This window comes from Salvelinus namaycush, chromosome 37, assembly GCF_016432855.1.
Source record: "Salvelinus namaycush isolate Seneca chromosome 37, SaNama_1.0, whole genome shotgun sequence".
Taxonomy (NCBI): Eukaryota; Metazoa; Chordata; class Actinopteri; order Salmoniformes; family Salmonidae; genus Salvelinus; species Salvelinus namaycush.
Window position 1 is genome coordinate 12,908,946 of NC_052343.1, and position 14,210 is coordinate 12,923,155.

Sequence of the window (14,210 nt, forward strand, 5' to 3'; positions counted from 1 at the left end):
CCTGAAAAACAAAGCACCAGATAAGAGGACATGTTGAGAAAATGCTTTGTGTTGTGGGAATTGAGAAGATATGGATTGATAAGGAGATTTTCTTATACAAAAGCATACGAAAGTGGACATCTTAATTCTGTCTTGGTGGCAGAGAGTGGGGAAAGTGGCTTCGGTTAATGTCAGACCAGCTGAGGTTGAGATTTAGATTGCACTTTACTAAAACTCTCCATCAAAATCTTACGGTATACCATCATAAACATGTCATAATATATGTTAATCGCAGTCAAATACAGTAATCCAACAGTGTCGTAACACAGGTGAATATCAAAGAATTTCACTAGTCAACAATCACATATCATTATACAACAAACAAGCCCAATGATGGATGGGACATCTTCGTTAAAGCTCATTCCAATGACAAACTGTACTGTGCAAATTTTATCCATTACCTCTAATCGTGGCCATATGTTGGGATGTACTCTTATTGTAAGTGTGATCGATCGGCACTAGGTCCGAGTAACATCAAGTCTGTTGATGTTTTGAATGGGTTTATTCTGGAGAGAGCTGGTGACAGGAATGTGATGACTCGTTCTCAGGGAGAACATTTATTTTACAAGGCTCCAACTTGTTGGAGGGACAGTCTTTGAGTGGAACATAGGATTCCAGGGAAGGGGGCAGAGGGAAGGGGCATATTGAGTTTGATGAGCTTATTAGTTCCACTTGATGTCCCAGAACTCTGAAGTGGCTTTCTCCGTGGCTGTGTCCACCACCTCCACCCCCTCGTTCTGATAGGGTGGTGTTGTGACCTTCTGCTCTCCCTCTGCTAAGTTGGTCAGGGCTGGAAAAACATAGCAGGTACATCATGTCATTATCACAGTGAGCATAAAATAACTTAAGCGGGTCATACAATGATAACATTAGAGACCTATCACACACATCATACATTTATTTTGTTTCATGTCAATCAATAGAATGAATGTCTGTCCTCACCAGGGTGACAGTTGATCAAAGCCTCCTCCCATTGGCCGTTGGATAGGCACTTAATGACGGGGTTCTGTGTCTGGAGGAATCCTTCTTCACAGTAGTAGCGCACCTTGGAGTTGGTCTCGTAGCGCAGATGCGACTTACCAAACACCTTGGCGTTGGCAATGACGGGGGGCTGGCCACAGAAAGCTGAACAGAAATAATGCTGTTAGGGGTGCAAATACATTAAAACCATACTGAGAGATTGAGGACTTCTATGCTACACTACAGTGGTGGTTTTGGTTGTGTACTCACAGGTGCCCTTCTTGCAGGTGTAGGAGAGGTGGTAGTTACAGGGCACATCGCTCCAGCGCCCCCCGTCATGCCATACCATCACCACACAGTCCTCTCCAGACAGGAAGTAACTGTCCGGCTGGCCCCGGTACCAGTTCTCATACAACTGGCAGAGAAAGATGGGAAGGATGATGAAGAAGTAGAGGAGTTGTAATACTGTTAGTTCACATACAGTGGGGCAAAAAAGTATTTAGTCAGCCACCAATTGTGCAAGTTCTCCCACTTAAAAAGATGAGAGAGGCCTGTAATTTTCATCATAGGTACATTTCAACTATGACAGACAAAATGAGAAAAAAAAATCCAGAAAATCACATTGTAGGATTTTTTATGAATTTATTTGCAAATTATGGTGGAAAATAAGTATTTGGTCAATAACAAAAGTTTATCTCAATACTTTGTTATATACCCTTTGTTGGCAATGACAGAGGTCAAACGTTTTCTGTAAGTCTTCACAAGGTTTTCACACACTGTTGCTGGTATTTTGGCCCATTCCTCCATGCAGATCTCCTCTAGAGCAGTGATGTTTTGGGTCTGTTGCTGGGCAACACGGACTTTCAACTCTCTGAGATCTGGAGACTGGCTAGGCCACTCCAGGACCTTGAAATGCTTCTTACGAAGCCACTCCTTCGTTGCCCGGGCGGTGTGTTTGGGATCATTGTCATGCTGAAAGACCCAGCCACGTTTCATCTTCAATGCCCTTGCTGATGGAAGGAGGTTTTCACTCAAAATCTCACGATACATGGCCCCATTCATTCTTTCCTTTACACGGATCAGTTGTCCTGGTCCCTTTGCAGAAAAACAGCCCCAAAGCATGATGTTTCCACCCCCATGCTTCACCGTAGGTATGGTGTTCTTTGGATGCAACTCAGCATTCTTTGTCCTCCAAACACGACGAGTTGAGTTTTTACCAAAAAGTTCTATTTTGGTTTCATCTGACCATATGACATTCTCCCAATCTTCTTCTGGATCATCCAAATGCTCTCTAGCAAACTTCAGACGGGCCTGGACATGTACTGGCTTAAGCAGGGGGACACGTCTGGCACTGCAGGATTTGAGTCCCTGGCGGCGTAGTGTGTTACTGATGGTAGGCTTTGTTACTTTGGTCCCAGCTCTCTGCAGGTCATTCACTAGGTCCCCCCGTGTGGTTCTGGGATTTTTGCTCACCGTTCTTGTGATCATTTTGACCCCACGGGGTGAGATCTTGCGTGGAGCCCCAGATCGAGGGAGATTATCAGTGGTCTTGTATGTCTTCCATTTCCTAATAATTGCTCCCACAGTTGATTTCTTCAAACCAAGCTGCTTACCTATTGCAGATTCAGTCTTCCCAGCCTGGTGCAGGTCTACAATTTTGTTTCTGGTGTCCTTTGACAGCTCTTTGGTCTTGGCCATAGTGGAGTTTGGAGTGTGACTGTTTGAGGTTGTGGACAGGTGTCTTTTATACTGATAACAAGTTCAAACAGGTGCCATTAATACAGGTAACGAGTGGAGGACAGAGGAGCCTCTTAAAGAAGAAGTTACAGGTCTGTGAGAGCCAGAAATCTTGCTTGTTTGTAGGTGACCAAATACTTATTTTCCACCATAATTTGCAAATGAATTCATTAAAAATCCTACAATGTGATTTTCTGGATTTTTTTTTCTCATTTTGTCTGTCATAGTTGAAGTGTACCTATGATGAAAATTACAGGCCTCTCTCATCTTTTTAAGTGGGAGAACTTGCACAATTGGTGGCTGACTAAATACTTTTTTGCCCCACTGTATACAGTAGCTGTGAAGTAGCAGATCACATACCAGGAGGAGGTTATTTTTGCACCAGGTCTAACAAAACATAAGTGAAGATGTTCTGTATACCAATGGGATACAATCCCAGAGGCACGTTCATGCAATTAACATTATGTTTATGGAGAACCTAGACATATTTGATGGGAACACAGACTATGTGAGACTCACCAGAGGATTCCCGTCAGACCAGCGGAAGTCTCCCTCTATTGTCCTGTCATTCAGTCCCGTCCACTGGTACTCTCTGTACTTATCTAAAGGGAAAGAGAGAGCTCACTGTAACTTTGGGCCTGCAAACACTCGCTCACTAGCAAGTAGGGGCCGCTGTAAGACTACAGGCAATGGGAAACAACTAAGGAATGCTAGATAATCATCTGCTACATATTTCCAGACACAATATCAACACTGGCATCAAAGCCAGGGTAAAATGAGTGAATGGCAGGTAAGACATGAAAGAAGACAATGTTGCGTCTTCCCTGGACCATTCAACCTTTAAACAAATAAATTCATTTGTTTACAAAATATTCCTCACACTGGGGTTACAGAGGGGTCATTAAGCATTCAGTTTATGCATTTTAGGACTGTAAGTTCTGTTCACACTGAATGAAGCTCTGATAAATAGTTAAATTAACAAATTTTCCCATTTAAGTGATTGAATTACACCTTTTTAACAATCCAGGGAATGAGGGTTACACAGGTCAAGTTATGCAGAGCACTCGGCGCTGTCTGTTACAAGATCAAAGGACATGTTTTCAGGCCTGCTGTACCATTAATGTAGTCCTGTTCCTCAGGGGTCATGACCGAGATCAGGTGACCGCCACACAAACGACAGTGCTGCTCTGCCACCTCCCAGCCCTGACGCTTGGTGAAATGTTGGTAACAGAAGCCCATGAACTTTTCCCAACCCGGCTCACACACCTCCAGGTCTAACCAACATGAAGAAGAAGAGGTTAGATGCACACAGAGGAGACAAAAATATACATAATTAATATTATATTATAATAACACATAACATTATAATGTTAATTATTTCAACATTATCTTTGAGAAAACAAAACATGAAATCTGTTACTGTACCTGTCTGGCACATGTTTCCTCCATAGGTGGGCAAGCAAAGGCACTTGGTTGAAGACCCACTGTCGACACATGTTCCCCCGTTGGAACAAGGATTATCTAGGCAGGCATCTGAGACAAAGGTAGGAGAGGACAAGCATTGGCACCAATGTAAATGCAGTAACAACATATCTAAAATATTTTTGGTGTGTGTGTGTGTGTGTGTGTGTGTGTGTGTGTGTGTGTGTGTGTGTGTGTGTGTGTGTGTGTGTGTGTGTGTGTGTGTGTGTGTGTGTGTGTGTGTGTGTGTTCCATTTTTTAATCCCCTCTATATAGTGTCAATGTAAAGGACAGATACGACGGGATCACTTTATTGTTGATTTACATGGGAATTTATTTAAGTGCCACTGGAGGGAGCATTTATACCAACAGTACTCATCACCAGACTGACTGACTATAGGCCTACAGTGGCCTGAGTGTTCAGCTTATAGAAAATATAATTTTACCTATTCAAGCCCTTGTACTGAGGAAATTTCATACATAGGTGACCTTTTCACATGCATATATGAAGTGGATTCTTTTACATTTTATTTTTAGATCATCACTGTATATGTCTAATAAATGAAAATAACTACTTGAAAATAACTTCCTGAGTCTCATTTTGCCATTGAATTGCTCAGTATGATTGTGTGAGCTTGTTGATACAAATTTAAATATATTTACATATACAGCCCTGCTTGGCAGATAGGATTGTCTAGACTCTAGAGCCCCTTCAATGTAAGAGGATACATATGCAAATAAAAGATGACTGGTCATTGGTCAGAATAATCAGATTGGATTGTGATGTCATGCTGTGGGCCAAAAACTCCCTCCCACCTGAACAGGCTGAAATTCCAGGTATTTTTTTTCTTTAAAAAAAAGCTTGTGTACTAAAAGGGAATGATCATAATTTTTACAATTTCAGAGTGTTATTTCGACCTCATAGTGTGGGAATATTACAAAAAACAGGAAATCCTGTTTTGACTGCACTGCCCCTTTGTTTATTTTTGTTTTGCCTCTGTACTCCAGCGCTTTGAAATGATACAATGACTATGAGCTTAAAGTGCAGACTGTCAGCTTTTATGTAAGGGTATTTTCATACATATCGGGTGAATTTACAGCACTTTTTGTAGATAGTCCCCCCATTTTAGGCAACCAAAAGTATTTGGACAAATTCACTTATGTGTATTCAAGTAGTTGAAAGATTAGTATTTGGTCCAAAATTCCTAGCACACAATGACTAAATACAGTACATCAAGCTTGTGACTACAAACCTGTTGGATGCATTTGTTTTGGTTGTGTTTCAGATTATTTTGTGCCCAATACAAATTAATGGTGAATAATGTAATGTGTCATTTTGGAGTCACTTGTATTGGAAATAAGAATAGAATATGTTTCAAAACACTTTTGGAGGGGTATGTTATCTATGCCTCTGTAACTTTCTCAGTCATCATCATTCACGATTCATTCACGGTTAGCCGTAATCATGGTAGCATCCACATTAATGTAGAAGTGTTTAGAATTTCATAGTCATTGTATCATTTCAAATCCAAAGTGCTGGAGTAGAGCCAAAAGAAAAACAAAAATTGTCACTGTACGAATACCTTTGGAGGTCACTGCATATTATGTTCCCAATCTTTTGCTGCTATGAACAGAGACAGCTCCCCCTGCTGTGTGTTTACCTCCAACAGAAACAATGATAATCCCCTTCTTTTGCTGAGTCAGTTGTTTACTCTGACTGCCATGTGAATGCATTTTTAAAAACGTTCTAATGACTAAGCAGAGTGGGGGAGGCATGAGACCATAAATAAATACAAGAGTCAAGTGAGTAATTTAAGATGAGGTATATGGTAGAAAGTATGCAATTATGATTTGCATTAACACATGCATTCAAATAATTGCCATGGTTTGAGTTGCATTGAACGTTACCTGAAATGTTCCCAAATCTTGGAGTAGTAGGAGTGGTAATCAGTTTCTCCTCATCAACGTCCTCTGGATATAGGGGTGCTGCCGTCGTAGTCTGGTCATCGTAGTCTACTGTGGTGGGCGTCGGGCTGGGGGTCTCCTCAGGCTCCTCAGTGGGTGGAGTGATGGAGTCAGGATCCTCCGTGACTGAGGTCTCCCCACTGTACTCCAGATCTACATCGGCCCGGGACTCCTGGGGTACGGTGGGTGAGGGCACAGGGGTCTGGGACAAGTCAGGGAGCAGCGTGATCTCCATGTCAGTAGAGGGCGCATCTGTGCTCGACTCAGGCTCGCTTTCATCTGTGCCATTGACAGTTGTGCCATTGATGGGAGTGACAGTTTCATTGATGTATGGGACTTCTGGTTCAAGGATCCCTGAGCTTTCTCCAGATTCAGCAGATGCAGAATGCACCTCGCCTGATCCTGATCCTGAGCCGGACTCTACTCCCTCTTGGCCACTCACCTCCTGACCACTCTCCTTGTCTCCACTCGCCTCATCTCCACTCGCCTCCTGACCACTCTCCTCGTCTCCACTTGCGTCCTGACCACTCTCCTCGTCTCCACTCGCCTCCTGACCACTTTCCTCGTCTCCACTCGCCTCCTGACCACTCTCCTCGTCTCCACTCGCCTCCTGACCACTCTCCTCGTCTCCACTCGCCTCCTGGCCACTCTCCTGGTCTCCACTCGCCTCCTGGCCACTCTCCTGGTCTCCACTCGCCTCCTGACCACTCTCCTCGTCTCCACTCGCCTCCTGACCACTCTCCTCGTCTCCACTCGCCTCCTGACCACTCTCCTCGTCTCCACTCGCCTCCTGACCACTCTCCTCGTCTCCACTCGCCTCCTGGCCACTCTCCTCGTTTCCACTCGCCTCCTGACCACTCTCCTCATCTCCACTCGCCTCCTGACCACTCGCCTCCTGGCCACTCTCCTTGTCTCCACTCGCCTCCTGACCACTCTCCTCGTCTCCACTCGCCTCCTGACCACTCTCCTCGTCTCCACTCACCTCCTGACCACTCTCCTCGTCTCCACTCGCCTCCTGGCCACTCTCCTCGTCTCCACTCACCTCCTGACCACTCTTCTCATCTCCACTCACCTCCTGACCACTCTTCTCGTCTCCACTCACCTCCTGACCACTCTTCTTGTCTCCACTCACCTCCTGACCACTCTCCTCTTCTCCACTCACCTCCTGACCATTCTGCTCATCTCCACTCCCCTCCTCACCAGAAGCTGTCTCTGGAGTAGTAGTTTCGACTACTTCTGAGATTTCACCCAACCCCTCTTGCTCCACCTTCTCCAGCCCTTCCTCCAGGGGATCAAACCCAGATGGAACGCTGGATTCTGGGATGAAGGTTATGAAGTCACCTGGGGAGCTGTCCTCTGCTTCCACGGATCGCTGGGTCGGGGGGGAATAGGTTATAGGTTTGGGGGATGTCAAGAGGGTAAAGTCAAGCATTCCCTCGTGGACCCCAGAGGCTTCATTAGAGCCAGTGTCATAAGTAACTGTGAGGACTTCGTCAGTTGGAACTGAACCCAGGTCAGTGGAGCCCATGGAAACTTCTGATAATGAGTCCACTGTGCCTCCTGCCTTCTGCTCCACATGGTCATCTAGGGTAGAGGAGTCAGGTGACGTGACACCAGACTGCTCCTGAGTGGGGTCAAAAGCTGCCAGGAAACAGATCACAAACATTATTCAAGCCTACGGTTAGTGTAACCCTGTCCACACTTGAGTGTTCAGCTCTTAATAAAAAAAATGTATCACACATTACATATGCACAGATGTTTTCATGTAATTTAATAAAGATATACGGGGCGGTTAGAGCATTGGACTAGTAACCGAAAGGTTGCAAAATCGATTCCCCGAACTGACAAGGTAAAAATCTGTCGTTCTGCCCCTGAACAAGGCAGTTAACCCACTGTCCCTAGGCCATCACTGAAAATAAGAATTTGTTCTTAACTGACTTGCCTAGTTAAATCAACGTAAATATAAAATAAATACTGTGCAAGCTTCGAGTAATTTATTGGGTTAACCACCAACGTTTCGGCATCACTGTGCCTTCAAGGTAATGTCATGAATGCTTGAACCAGGTTATGTAGACATTCACGTTAAAGCATTCATGACATTACCCTGAAGAAGGCACAGTGATGCTGAAATGTTGGTGGTTTATCAAATAAATGACTGGGAGCTTGTATATAGAGTGTGCGACTCTATTTTTATTGAATTTTGAATTTTGAATAGCCTACAATTTTATAGCTTTTTATAGAATAACACCCTGCATCCGACTGCTGGCATGGCTCTGAAGCTAAGCAGGGTTGGTCCTGGTCGGTCCCTGGATGGGAGACCAGATGCTGCTGGAAGTGGTGTTGGAGGGCTAGTAGAAAGCACACTTTCCTCTGGTCTAAAAAAATATCCCAATGCCCCAGGGCAGTGATTGGGGACATTGCCCTGTGTAGGGTGCTGTCTTTCGGATGGGACATTAAACAGTTGTCTTGACTCTCCGTGGTCACTAAAGATCCCATGGCACTTATCGTAAGAGTAGGGGTGTTAACCCCAGTGGTTAAATTCCCAATCTGGCCCTCATACCATCATGGCCACCATATCATCCCCAGCTTCCAATTGGCTCATTCATCCCCCTCCTCTCCCGTGTTAGTATACCCCAGGTCATTGCTGTAAATGAGAATGTGTTCTCAGTCAACTTATCTGGTAAAATAAAGGTTAGATAAATTAATAAATACAATTTACACGCCATTAGTCAGCACCTCTACCACCTTTTTTAGGGGTGCGCCAGCTCATGCTTTTTATGTCATTCAATACCATTAAATACACATCTGAATATTTACTACACTAAATCTTCAGTACATTACATAAATAAAAGTGTTTAAAAAATGCCCCTTATGCACAGAAAGGCTTCTCTATGGACTCACCATATTCAGAGGTAGGGATCAGTTCATAGGGGTCCATCTCCACTGGGCTTAGGGTAGCCAGGTCTCCTGACTCAGCAGTAGCAGAGCCACTGTTCTCCGCTGTCTGGATTACCAATGAGTCCAGTGATGTGGTATGCTCCTCAGGGAGAAGGACACTGGCACTGTGGTCCACAGAGTTGGTTCGGCGGTATTCAGGTGTGTTCTCCCAGTATGGAGGCTGAGTGGTGGACTGGTCAGGGAAGAGCTCCGTTTCCTCGTGAGGTGAAGTGGAAGATACAGATGTCTCCTCAACACCCCCAGCGATGGCTCCCTCAGGCCTGATGGACCCTCCTGAGAGGTCGTAAGAGGTGCTTGGGTAGACCGAGTCTGTGTCTGTGACATGCTCCTGGATGACATGTTCATCTCCGGAGTGGTCCTCCTCAGGAGGTGTGGGCAGCCCACTTTCCAGTTGCTCCTCTGGAGAGCTGTCATGACTAGTAGTGGCTTCAACTCCTGATACATTGTAGCCTGCGGTCTCAGAGGTAAAAGTGTAGTGTTCGGTCTCCTGGGTGATCCCTGTTTGCAGATGGCTTTCCTCTGAAATACCATACTGAGACACACCACTCTCAGGGGTTGTGCCAGGCATGGGCTGTGGATCACTGGACCCGTCCACCTCCTCATACCCTGTGGTGGGCACGGGGGCCTCCAGAGCAGTCCCTGGTACACCCTCTATAGAGAGCTCTCCTGATTCCCCGTTTGACTCTGACAAGGGCTGGTAGGGATCGGGGCTACTAATGTTGTCTTCATGAGCAGTTGTAAGATCACCTGACTCATAATTTGTCTCGGGAGAAAGTGGATACAGTGTTGGGTTTGCATTCAGCTCATCATAGGGTGTGACTGGGTAGTTTGAGTCTAAGTTTGTCTCCTCAGGGGCAGGCTGATATGATTCTGGGTTGCTGACCTCTTTCACCGGCTGCCAGGTGTCCTCTGTGGGCTCCAGGTCTTGGGGGAAGGATGTGGGGGTGAATGGGTCTTGGGGTTCAACCGGAAAGGGTAGCTCCTCGTGATAGACAACAGTAGGGCCCTGGCCATCGACAGCCCCCTGCTCCTCTCCAGGCTGGTCTGGGTACTGCTCCCCAGGAACAACCCCCTGTTCCTCTCTGTGCTGACCAGGCACAGCCGCCTGCTCCTCTCCATCCTCCTTGGTGTAGGCCTCCTCAGTAACAGCCCCCTGCTCCTCTCCGTGTTCTCCAGGAACAAACCCCTGTTCTTCTCCGTGCTCCCCAGGGACAGCCACCTGCTCTGGGTACTGCTCTCTAGGGACAGCCACCTGCTCTGGGTACTGTTCTCCAGGGACAGCCCTCTGCTCTGGGTACTGTTCTCCAGGGACAGCCCTCTGCTCTGGGTACTGTTCTCCAGGGACAGCCCTCTGCTCTGGGTACTGTTCTCCAGGGACAGCCCTCTGCTCTGGGTACTGTTCTCCAGGGACAGCCCTCTGCTCTGGGTACTGTTCTCCAGGGACAGCCCCCTGCTCTGGGTACTGTTCTCCAGGGACAGCCCTCTGCTCTGGGTACTGTTCTCCAGGGACAGCCCTCTGCTCTGGGTACTGCTCTCCAGGGACAGCCCCCTGCTCTGGGTACTGCTCTCCAGGGACAGCCCCTTGCTCCTCTATATGCTCTGATGCGTGCTGCTCCTCTGGAACAGGGACGGCAGTCAGGGAGCCCTGAGCTTCTTCGCTCACCACCTGCTCCGTCACCTGACCCAGGCTGAATTCCTCCAGAGGCTCAGGCAGCGTCACAATGTCCTGGCTGATGTCCTCTGGCTCTGTTGCCAGGTAATCATGGGGAGATTCGGTGTGAGTGTTGCTGTTGCCTGTCAGATGCAAGGGCAATGAATAAAAGTTAGGCCAGAGGATGACTTAGAATACAGTAGGAACTGAGTTTGGATGCCACTACTGAAGCCCAGTATCATATCAATACCTATGCTTTCAAAAGCTCTTACCTCGGAAGCAGTAAGTGTCGTGGCGAGTGTGTGCCTCTGGAAAGCCTGTCTGGTTCAAATGGCGATAGACAGTCCTGACCCCAGGCTCCCCTCCACCACAACGCTCCCTGGGAGTGACAATGGGGTAGCGTACACTCCCATCAGCCAACCACCCCGGGCTGCAGGCGTTCAGTCCGTCATTCCAGGCTGCATACAGCTGACCTGTGGTAGCCAGCTCCGCTCCCTGAGCCAGACAATAGGCCTTAGCTTCCCATAGGGTGAAACTTCGGGGGGCAGATCCATGGAACACTTCCCCTGTATATATGGAGGGAGAAATCAGATTGTGATCATCTGCACTTGATCAAATTGATGAAATACTCCAATAAATAACAGATTTTCTTACCCTCTATATTCTCCACATAACAGTATACATCGTACAGCTCATCAGGTTCCAGCAGCCCATAGTTCCTCACTCCAGGATGCCCATCCATGTCTCCAAAACATCCCTCTCGTGGCATCTGGATGGGATATCTGTGGAGAAGGGTGTTGATACTACATAGTGTTAAACAACTGTTATAACAGGGGGGAAAGTATATTGAAGTGGATGAAAGCATCTCTCTATCTGTGTCCGCTTGATATGAGAGAACATTTACAGTGGTCTTTTATCTACCTGGCCCTTACCTCACTGAGTGGTCTGAGAGCCAGCCCGCATCACACTGCTCATAGCCACTGTGGTAGGCTGCCAAGAGCTGCTCTGGGGTGGCGATGTGAGCCCCGATCTCCTCACAGGCATACCGGGCCTGCGCAAAGGTAAAGGCATAGCGACTGGAAGCATCCCGGTAGTGGAACACCACCCCTGTTGAAGGTCCACAGTCTTGGCGTTATTTCAGATTCAGTATTTTGTGTGAACTACAGCTACATTCACAAGGGTAGCCTATATCTGTTTTATTAGGTTACAAACTGCTCTGGTCAGGCAATCCATAATCTATTACTTGCTGGGTGCATACGGTGGGACAACCAATTCATCTCAGCAGAATTTGTATGATATTATAAAGGTACAGAAATGTACAATAAGTGTACAGAACATAAAGAACACATTCCTAATATCGAGTTGCACCAGAACAGCCTAATTTCATCGGGCCATGGACTCTACGAGGTGTCGAAAGCGTTGCACAGGGGTTCTGGCCCACGTACACACGGGAAACTGTTGAGCGTGAAAAACCCAGCAGCATTGCCGTTCTTGAGACAAACCGGTGCACCTGGCACCTGGCACCTACTACCATACACCGTTCAAAGACACTTAAGTCTTTTGTCTTGCCCATTCACCCTCTGAATGGCACACATAAACAATCCATGTCTCAATTGTATCAAGGCTTAAAAGTCCTCCTTTAACTTTAATTGAAGTTGATTTAACAAGTGAATTCATTATTAAAATCACAAGCCACAAGCCTTGACACACGCACTCCTGAGTTGTTACTGTCATAGGTCAGGAACTCTGGCTTATCCCCTACATCTATGACATCAACCCCTGGCCTCACCTTTGACCTTGACCTGAGCCACATCGTTGGCATCCTCCAGGCCCTGCTGCACCTCACAGCGGTAGAAGCCAGAGTCGTTGTACTGCAGGCCCTTCAGCCTCAGGGTGAGGTCGGCTGGGGAGGAGGCGTAATGGAGCAGGGAGGCTCTGTCCTTGTAGGCCTCGCTGACCTTCACCCTGTCCCCTCGGGCCACCAGGATCTCAGTCTCGTGTCCCTGGGACAGCACGCTCCACTTGACCCTGGGTAGGGAGAGTACGGCATGGCGGCCATTTGTATTGGGGGGCGGGTGGGACAGAGACACCAGGCAAGGTAGGGTAAGAGAGCCCCCCAAGATGGCAGATAAGGGAGGGGTCGTAGGGATGGTCACCTGTAGGAGTCTGGAGTCATCTGGAGAGTGCAGAATGAAGGGGTTAAATTGCTGACTTTATACAGTCAAAAAGTTCACAGTTTAAAAACAATTGGGGGGCGTCTCAGGTTACAGTTAATGTTATTTGTTAAAGTCTGGAACCCATTCAAAAGTCTTGCCAGTTGTCACTTGCCGTCATGGTGTTGTTGACACAAATACCGGATGAGACACGTCCTCTACACACCTGGGCACATCAGTTAACCTTGATTTATGCTTCTAAAGTCACACCTTCTAAAATTGTTTCCAGAGTGTGTGTGTCAGCAAAAACTATGAATGATCGGGGAGTGATTAAAAAGTGCCCCTATACCCTTAGAAGTCAAAGGTCATAGATAATTAAATGGATGTCAGTATAGCCGGGGCTGACGGGGTAGTCACGCACCTGAGGCTTGGCTGGGGGTAGAGGAGGACGGTAGGACGAGCGGACAGATGGCACACAGCAGCAAAGACAGGAGCATCTCCAATCTGCAATAGAGAGAAAAAGAGAGGTGGAGGGGGAGAGAGAGACAAAGAGAGAAAGACATTATCATTATAGTGACAGCTTAATAGACAAATGGAGAAGTGCTGTAGAGAAAGTAAGAAGAGGCAGAGGTAGGGATGACTCCCTCAATAACTCTCAGAGGGTCATGCGGCCTCTTTGGATACCTAGAGACAAGATAAAAAATATATACAAATATTGATTCATGCTTACAGTCATTCATCAACCTCAGAGTATATTACTAGACAGTGGCAAGTGGCCAACTTTCACCAACCACCTCAGCCTCTACTACCGTAAAGTAAAAGCCGTGGCTAAGACATCAGCGCTGTCATTTAGCAGAGACCTTGAGAACGGATAGGAGGGTGTGTTAATCCATCACATGCAACGTCAGTCCTGACCAGGCTGAAGTCCTTTTGAAATAACAAATATTCATTCTTCATTTTGACAAATTGATTTGTATGACAAGTGTGAGGGATTGTTCTTTAGTTCTGCAGAATTTTGTTGAGCTTCCAATAAGTTAATTGATGAGATTATGGATATGTGTTTGTGGGGAATTGTGTTTTTACATGTGTATATAAATCTCTTTAAGTCAAGGAGTGTCATTAGTCAGATTGTGTGTGTGTGTGTGTGTGTGTGTGTGTGTGTGTGTGTGTGTGTGTGTGTGTGTGTGTGTGTGTGTGTGTGTGTCGATAGAGTAGCTGTGTACAGCATGTGCCTTTTAGCATCAGTCACAGTCAACTAGAGTGTGTTAGAGAGTAACTGTCTGTGT

At 46.6% G+C, this 14,210-nt stretch overlaps 1 protein-coding gene across 1 annotated transcript; it reads right to left on the reverse strand.

Annotated features, from left to right (window-relative positions):
• Positions 1-701: 701 nt before the first annotated feature.
• bcan (brevican) lies at positions 702-13,421 on the reverse strand. Its single transcript, XM_038977431.1, has 13 exons — positions 13,346-13,421; positions 12,561-12,947; positions 11,704-11,878; positions 11,426-11,553; positions 11,044-11,337; positions 9,064-10,914; positions 6,106-7,803; positions 4,162-4,293; positions 3,852-4,010; positions 3,256-3,338; positions 1,270-1,414; positions 982-1,164; positions 702-829 (listed from the first exon to the last, which is right to left on the reverse strand). Exons 1-13 carry the CDS (start codon positions 13,419-13,421, stop codon positions 702-704), a joined length of 5,439 nt encoding a protein of 1,812 aa, XP_038833359.1.
• Positions 13,422-14,210: the final 789 nt, after the last annotated feature.